Source organism: Oryza sativa, chromosome 7 (genome assembly GCF_034140825.1).
Source record: "Oryza sativa Japonica Group chromosome 7, ASM3414082v1".
Classification (NCBI taxonomy): domain Eukaryota; kingdom Viridiplantae; phylum Streptophyta; class Magnoliopsida; order Poales; family Poaceae; genus Oryza; species Oryza sativa.
Window position 1 is genome coordinate 19182332 of NC_089041.1, and position 8693 is coordinate 19191024.

An 8693-nucleotide genomic window follows, 5' to 3' on the forward strand; every position below is an offset into this window, starting at 1 on the left:
TGGCTGAAGAAACTGTATTTGAACAAGCAGTTCGCGCGCATTGTCGTCGCGTCCAAAACCCCGCGAAACGTCGCAGGCGCACGCACTGCACGAACGCAACAGCCGGCGTCGCGCGTGTTGCAGACATGCTAACCGCAGATGTTGCTTCAAATGCTCATCGTGTATACATACACATATCCAATCCGATCGATAATCTACAGTATAGCCAAAGACTAGTTAAACTACGCGACGTAGCTGGCCTTCTTCTCCTGCATCGCGTCCACGATCTTGGACCATTTGGTTCGTGCGGTGATCACCATCAGCGTGCAGGTCTGGCATGTCAGCCCGCAGATCAAACCCATCCATAATCCCTACAAGCAATGCAACACAAATCAAATGTCACATGCATGTAATCTTTGTGAAGCAGAAATGAAAAGGATTAATGTGAGATTGTAAGTATAAGTAATGTACTACCTTGGTGTACCACTTGAGCTTGAAGGCGAAGAAGATGGAGAGCGGCATGCCGATGACGTAGAAGGCGACGAGGTTGGTCACGGCGGCGAGGTGCTGCCAGCCGCAGCCCCTGGCGACGCCGGAGAGGACCCCCTGCGCGGAGTCGAGCAGGATGGAGGCCATCATCAGCGGCGCCACGGCGGCGAACTCCGCCGCGATGATGGCGCTGCCGCTGAAGAGCCCCGCCCAGAGGCCGTGGCCGAAGCCGAGGAGCAGCACGAACGCCGCCGCCAGGAACACCGACAGCTTCAGCGTCACCGCCACCGCGTTCTTCGCCCCCTCCACGTTCCCGGCCCCGATCTCGTTCGACACCCGCGTGCTGCGCGTGTCGCGTCGCGCGTGGCGCGTGCAACGTTCGGTCAGAAACGACGGCGACGAACAATGGCCGGCGATCGAACAGGTAGCGTGCGTATGTAAGTAACGTACCTCACAGCGGCGCTGAACCCGTACGTGATCATGTAGGCGATGGCCTCCGTGCTCGAGCTGAACACAATCATGCATTAATCAGATCAGTTTCTTCCTTTGCGATCGATTCATGGAAGGGACAGCGCAACGACGAACTTACCACATGGCGATCAGCGAGGTGCTCACTGTCGGATTCGGGAGCAATCCGGCGATCAGTACCAGTAGCTCAAACGCCCAGTACTCCAAGCTTCATATAGTGAAAAAAAAAAGAATCTCATTACATCTAGCTAATTAAGCTTTAGTTTGATCAACCCGGCGTTGAGCTTGTGTGTCAGTGCTTGCTTACCAGACCATGACGGCGGAGGGCGTGGCGAGCTTGATGGTGGGGACGACGAACCTGAACGCCTCGGCGGAGAAGCCGTTCCACGTCTCGGCGAACCTCTCGGACCGGAGCACGTAGGCGAGGAGCATGAGGCAGGAGGCCCAGAAGGTGATGGACACGGCGGCGCCGGCGCCGGCGAGGCCGAGGCCGAGCGCGTTGACGAGGAGGTGCGCCAGCGCGACGTGGAGCAGGAACGGCGCCAGGGAGCAGGCGACGAGCGGCGCGACGACGGACTGCGTCTGCAGGTACCGGAGGAGGCACTGGAGGAAGGAGAAGGCGAAGAGCCCCGGGACCTGCGCGCGCACGAACGCCGACGCGGCGGCGGACACCGCCGGGTCCTGCCGGAGGAGGAGGAGGAGGGGCTCGGTGAAGCACCAGAGTGCGGAGACGAGGACGGACACCGCCGCCGACATGAGCAGCGACGACTGCAGGTAGAGGCCCAGCATGCGGTACATCCGCGCGCCGTACGCCTGCCCGCACAGCGTCTCCAGGGCCCCGCTCATGCCCGTCTGAATCAAACACACCCACATTTTCAAATTTCAATTTACCCATCATTTTGTAAGAACTTCAAATATTCTCGCAGATGCAATGCAACATTGATACTCCGGAAAAACGTATGAATTTGGTAAGATTCAAATTTTATATGATTTTTTTTCGGTATGCCCTTTGAGAAGTATTAAATTAAAAACTATTAAATCCTATAAAATTTCTAAGAAATACATCAATTCATATAAGTTTTCTATGAGTCTATCTCTTTTATTCGATTCATATTTTTTTTCTAATCAAACAATTATTCTTGTTTTTTTTTCACTTTATTTTTTTACAATTCTTTTTGAAGTTGAATTTCAATCAGAATTGTATGCTTTTCTTATTCATTTGTTTTCTCTTTGATCCTGCATTTCAAATGAATCCTATGATTAAATGATGTGGACTTCTTTGTACCGCGACCTATAAATTGATTTTATGTATATGAAAGTGAGATTGCAAGAGATATAATCATATATAAGCAACAAACCTGGGCGAACTGTCGTGAGATCGACAGCAATCACAAAATAAAGGGGCACAATTAATGCAGCGGGAGAAGTTGATGAAAATTGAAATACTCCATGGATATATGATACTAGTGGTCCTATTTAATTCGGTGTAGCGACCATGATTTGTCCCATACCAAATGAAAGAACAACAAACGCCATCCCTTGCGGTAAACAAATCAATCATAAATGGCCCCCGGATACGTGATGTAGGCCTACCTGGGATCTTAATATTTCGAGAAGCGGATGGTTAGAAGCTAAATTGCAAAAATCGAAAAAACCATTTCCTGTATGATCTACAATAATATATACAACTCTAAATTCCCAAAATTTGAATATTATTTAGAACGGCTTCTGATAGCTGCTGGAGATTCTAGAACAAGTTAAAGATTATCATAAGCTTCATAAACAGAGCCGTAGCTGCTCGTAGTCCACCAAACGTGATGAGTCGTTCGCTGAATATAATAACGATAGCAATGCTTGCGCACATGCAATCGTGCAAAGCTCTTTGATTCGTTCAAAAAGGCAATCGCTCTTCAATTCGTTCAGAGGGGCAATCGCTATAGAGATCATCAAGGAGACAGCAAAGGTTGCTGAAAAAAATGGCCTTTCTGTCTCACGCTGGATTGGGGCCTGGCCCGTCTCTTTACATCCATCCATCCATCCATCCATCCATCCATCCATCGGACGTGTCCACCACTGCTCATCGTCTTCACTCGATCGTCCATCGGACCATTCATCATCCTACCTACTGCCATTGATGGCATCGTGCTAACCATTCATCACGTACGCAGCTTTTGTTATCTGTACTATAGGCATGTGAGCGAGTAATTAAATAGCAGTACTGAATTGGTACTGTCTCCGGTGGCTGACGAAATCATCGCTCGGTGAATAGTATAGCAGGGACTAGCTATAGAATTCAGAGAACAACAGGAAAAAAACCTGTACGGAGTTGAGCAAAAAATTATCACTAGCGAGCTCTGACTCCGGAAACGGGTTGTTCTAGACTCCGGAAATCTGTGAAGACGGTGATTCGCCTGACTTGTAGGAGTAACTTTGACCATTCCACAGGCGACTCGATCGATCGATCGATTTCTGGTCGATGACGTGAGACGGAGTGCCCTGACCGGTTCCAGTAATACTACCAGTTCCAGCGCGTGACACCACCAAACCGGAGCGAGAATTCAAGGCCATTTCAATTTTCAACCACCCAAATTTTTGCTTTCTTTAAACAAAAAACAGCACTACTACTATGGAGAACGGTTTTTTCTGTGGATTTCTGTGTGTAGCTAGCTAGCTGGCTAGTGGAGATCGACCGACGACCGGTTCGTCAGTATATATACATGGAACCCGTGGCAACATCTGTTGTTTTTTTTTTAATTTCGCGCCATGACGCACGTTGAAATGATCGCATTCTCCGTGCAGTTTCTTCTACACAACGAGACAACCAATCAAGCGTTGTGTCGTGCAAGTCGCAGCGATCAATTAACGACGTGCGGTGAATTTTTTCTGAGAAACGGGTGGTTCCAATCCACGGGCGGCGCCTACCGGGTGATTTATCAGTTAATCCTCCAGAAGACACGATAGAGCGCTAGCTATCGATTGCATGGCTCATCTAGCTAATCGCGAGCTTGGACAATCTGGGAGTCGTAGAAAGCAACGGTTTTGGCACCATCAGGCAAACCGATCGATTGATATGTGGGGCGGAGAGAGAGAGCCGTTTCGCGTAGCCGTATACTATTTCTCCTCCTCAACTTCAGAGCATGTTTATACAGTTTCAACCATTAAATTTAGCTTCACAAAAATTTAGCTTCACAAGTTATAAAGCAGTCTAAACTACGCTTCACATCTCTAGTTTATTTTGTAATAACACTTCACCTAACTTCGCTCAAAGCGTGCATTTCAGTACTAGGGTAGCCCACTTAAATGTTTCTATATATAGCTCTTGGTTAATGATGGCATTTCACATCCGATGTACTATATAGTTCTGTTTGATTGGTGTAGGGCTAACAAAGATCCAAAATTTCCTTTTGACATAGCAAAAGAATGGAACAAATGATATAAAATGATGGCAAGCTAGTTGTCGTCTGGATTAAGAGAGAATCCATTATATGCCACTGACTTTGTCACATGTCTATGATTTGCCACTGACTTTATCATGTTCTACAATATGCCATCGACTTTTGCTTAACTTCTATAATTTACCATCGCCGTCTGGTTAGTCTCCGTTAGTACTGTACAAATTTGCCAAAATGACCAAAATACCCCTGGGACAAAAACATTCAAAATTTGGATAAAAATTCTGAAATATAAGATTTTAAGTTGTTGGCCAAATTTTGGATGTTTACAATCTTATGTTTATAATATGATATTTTGAATTTTTTATCCAAATTTTGGAAGTTTTTGTTTTAGGGGTATTTCGGTCATTTGGACAAAATTGTACAGTACTAACGGAGGCTAATCGGACGGCGATGGTAAATCGTAGAAGTTAAGCAAAAATCGATGGTATATTGTAGAATGTGACAAAGTCGATGGTAAATTGTAGATGTGTGACAAAGTCAGTGGCATATAATGGATTCTCTCTAGTGGAAGTGTGCAATCCCATTCAAATTAAGGTCAAACGATGTATCTTGCACGAGCTTTGAATACATCCATGTGACCCCTGTTTGCCATTCGCATATCGTTGTTACCACTAGTACTGCTAGTAGCTAGCTAGGTACGTGGTTGCAATCTACTAGTACTGTGGAAATTGAACTTTGACTTTGTATAGTTTTGTAGGCTGTGTGTTTATGTGTTTAGATCTAAAGTTTGATCCAAACTTTAATCCTTTTCCATCACATTAACCTGTCATACACACATAATTTTTTAGTCACATCATCTTTAATTTCAACCAAAATCAAAACTTTGCGCTGAACTAAACACAGCTGTAGTTGAGTCGCTTGTAAGTGAGTAGTTGAGTCACTTATACGTAGATCTTACTTTGTTATAATTCATATGCCAATGCTACAACTGCAATATACTAGTAGTGCATATGATGATCATCGCCACAGATAAAAACGGCAATGGAACGGCACGGCATTCGCTGGGAAAGAAACACGTAGGCAGCGCGACGCGTTGGCGAAATGTTCAGGACGTTCTTTATGTAAATTGTGCACGGTGATCCGATAGTACTATATATATATATATGTATGTATGTATATATATATATATATATATATATACATACATATATATATATATATATACTACCTCCGTTTTAAAATATAGTTATTTTTTTGCACAATAATTTATTTTAAAATAAAGCTATTTTTCCACCGGCCATCTCCTGTGAATCAATCAAAACCATTCTCTTCACCTATTTTCTCCTCTTTAGCAATCACAACCTTCCTTTTATTATTTCTACCTATTTTTAATACCCATGCTTGCTTCAAAATTCTTATCGGATGAAAGTAGCATTAATAATTTATTATGCGTATAGTTAATGGAGTTATCGATGCGCGTGTGGAGGTGAGGACGATGATGCATGGTCGCGCGCGCATGTGGGCGTGTGGATCGCCGGCGGCGTGGGCGGCGGATCCGCCGGTGGACGCGCGCGCATATACTACTAGTGCAGGGCAGCGTAGTGTGTGGTTGAGAGAGAGAGAGAGAGAGAGAGAGAGAGGGGTACGTACGACGAAGGCGTAGCCGGTGACGGTGGCCCACGAGTTGCCGAGCGTGGCGCCGGCGAGGTGGACGTCGCCGAGGTGGCCGGAGAACATGACGGACACCAGCGGGATGGCGTAGTAGGACATGTTGGTGAGCACCATCGGCACCGCGAACCGCGTCTGCGCCCACGCCTCCTCCGTGTCCACCACCCGCCCCACCCACCACCGCCGCGCCCTCCTCACCTCACCTCCACCCTCCTCCTCCTCCTTGCCGCCGAGCAGCGGATCCGTGGACGCCATGACGCCGTCGTCGTCACGGCCGGAGCAACGGACGACGACGACGACAATCTCTCGCCTGCGGTGGTGGCTCGCGCGCCTGTGGCGCAACTGGTTGTGGATGTGGTGGTGCGACGCGGAGGAGTGTATATGTAGGCGGCGGCAGCGGTTTGGGCGAGGAGGTGTCGTCGTCGTCGTCGCGCGCGGGGGGCGGTGGGAAAACGGGAGGAGGGAGGATGCGGCGTGCGCGCCGCGAACCTGGCGGAAGTGGGACATTTTTTTTTTCTCCCCACGCGTACGTGTATGCTACGCCGGTAGTACGCACCCCGACGCGGGGCACGCGACCCAACTGCTTCACGTTAATTAAACGACCGCAAATGCGTATGCGCAGCTAGCGCGGTGGCCCTGGGCCGGCCGGTCGCGATCGGGGTCCATCCGTGTCCATGAGACGCGCATGCAAGTAGCTTTGGTTCTCTTCTCTCCTCCCCTCGTTTGTTTGAGATTGAGACAAATACTGATTCATTGATTGATGGAGTAGTAATTAATCTAGTTGATGATACGGACAAATTGAATACTGTGAATTACTCCCACCGTCCCGTAATATAAGGGATTTAATATAAAGGACTTTAAATTTTTGCTTGCAAAGTTTAATCGCTCGTCTTATTTAAAAAAAATTTAGAATTATTATTTATTTTTTAACTTACTTTATTATCCAAAGTAATTTAAGCACAACTTTTCGTTTTTTATATTTGATTTAATTTTTTGAATAAGACGAATGGTCAAACAATGTAAATAAAAAGTCAAAATCCCTTATATTATGGGACGAAGGGAGTAGAACACAAGTGCGGTAATGTTTTCTTTTTGAGAGAGCGTATTTTTTTAAAGATGCAGAGTAAATAATTCGTGACAACAATCTCGGACAGGTTGATCCGATAAGAGACGAATACTTTGAGCATTTTTGCTACTTCTTTCATCCTAAAATAGATTTTAGACGAATGAGACACATTCTAGCAAAAAAAAAATTTGGACAAGGTCCCATCCATTCAAATACCCTATGGGATGGAGGGAGTACCTGGCGGCAACAGTAGTGGTGGATAACAGAAACTAATAATACATCATCGTTGTCATAATGTATTTAGTGGTGTCATAACTAGTAGTACTGAATTACTAATCATGTTTGAACTTGCACCATACTATATGTGGGTTTTGTCCAGGTCACCTGACCTCACCACACTGTAGATCCCCTCATGTTTGGCTGTCATGCTGATTTCGTTTAATTTACTTATGGTCTAGGTAAGTTGTGTTAAGGAACCAAGCTATTCTACTGATGAACACAAAAGGAGATAAACATAGAAGCTATGGAACACATAAAGTATGGACGAGTAGAAACTTTATTTCTTTTGAATTTGAGTACAAGCTAAAGATGGAAGATAGGTGTTGGAGAGAGTAGTTGTCATCGCCTTCGACCTCGGGGTCCTATTTATAGGCGGAGGAAATCAAAGACTTCCATCGTAAGCTAGCTTGCGATGTAAGTTGGTTTGCACCATAAAGTTGCTTTTCTCGCGAAATGGCTTCCACAACAAGCTTACTTTCTTGCACGACGTAAGTTTCTTTTAAGCGATAAGATATCTTCTGGTATAAGCTTTCTTCCTTCGCGATAAGATATCTTCTGGTATAAGCTTTCTTCCGATGTAACCTTCTTTCTTCTTTCTGTAGGAAACTTTTCACTCGTATCTTAATTCATCCATATTAAAATAGGCTTCATAAAATATTTTCTTAATGAGAAAACATATCTTTTTTTTAAAGATGTAGTGTTAATAATTCGTGATAATATTCTCGGATAGGTCGATCCGATGAGAGGCAAGTACTTGAGCATTTTTGCTATCAAGCAACAGTGGTGGATACCGAAAACTAATGATACACCATCTTTGCCATATGTATTTATTGGTGTCATAACTAGTATTCCCTCCGTTTCTACTTTTTAGCTCATGTTTAACCGTTCGTTTTATTAAATATGTAAAACTATATGTATACAATAAGTATATTTAATAATAAATCAAATGATAAAAAAATAATTAATAATTACTTAAAATTTTTGAATAAGATGAATAGTCAAATATATTTTAAAAAGTTAATGGTTGCCGTCAAATATTTAGAAACGGAGGGAGCAGTACTGATCATATTTGAACCCGCATCATATATACGGCTTTTTGTCCAAGTCACCTGACCTCATCACTGTAGATTCGCTCGCAGTCATGTTGATTTCGTTTAATTCACTTATGGTTTATGTAAGTCGTACGTTTTAGTTCTATTTATAAACTTTTTTTTTTTTGGCATGGTGTGGTTATGTTAGAAATCAACGTAACCGCGGCTACCAGTTCCGCCGAGCTCTATTGAACGACACAATAAAGTTAGTGTGAAATTAGGAACGCTGACCTTTTCCTCAACATCCATTGACCTCGC

At 44.7% G+C, this 8693-nt stretch overlaps 1 protein-coding gene across 1 annotated transcript; it reads right to left on the minus strand.

Annotated features, from left to right (window-relative positions):
- Positions 1–6504, minus strand: LOC4343318 (protein DETOXIFICATION 19). The gene is made up of 6 exons (XM_015791806.3): positions 5982–6504; positions 1244–1788; positions 1058–1144; positions 919–975; positions 454–811; positions 1–350 (listed from the first exon to the last, which is right to left on the minus strand). Exons 1-6 carry the CDS (start codon positions 6252–6254, stop codon positions 222–224), a joined length of 1449 nt encoding a protein of 482 aa, XP_015647292.2. The 5' UTR covers positions 6255–6504; the 3' UTR covers positions 1–221.
- Positions 6505–8693: the final 2189 nt, after the last annotated feature.

Coding starts and splice junctions, on each gene's coding strand:
- LOC4343318 (XM_015791806.3), bottom strand. CDS start 6,254: ATGGCGTCCACGGATCCGCTGCTCGGCGGCAAGGAGGAGGAGGAGGGT. Junction 976..1,057: donor ACCTCGCTGATCGCCATGTG/GTAAGTTCGTCG, acceptor GATTGTGTTCAG/CTCGAGCACGGAGGCCATCG. Junction 351..453: donor AGCTCAAGTGGTACACCAAG/GTAGTACATTAC, acceptor CATTGCTTGTAG/GGATTATGGATGGGTTTGAT.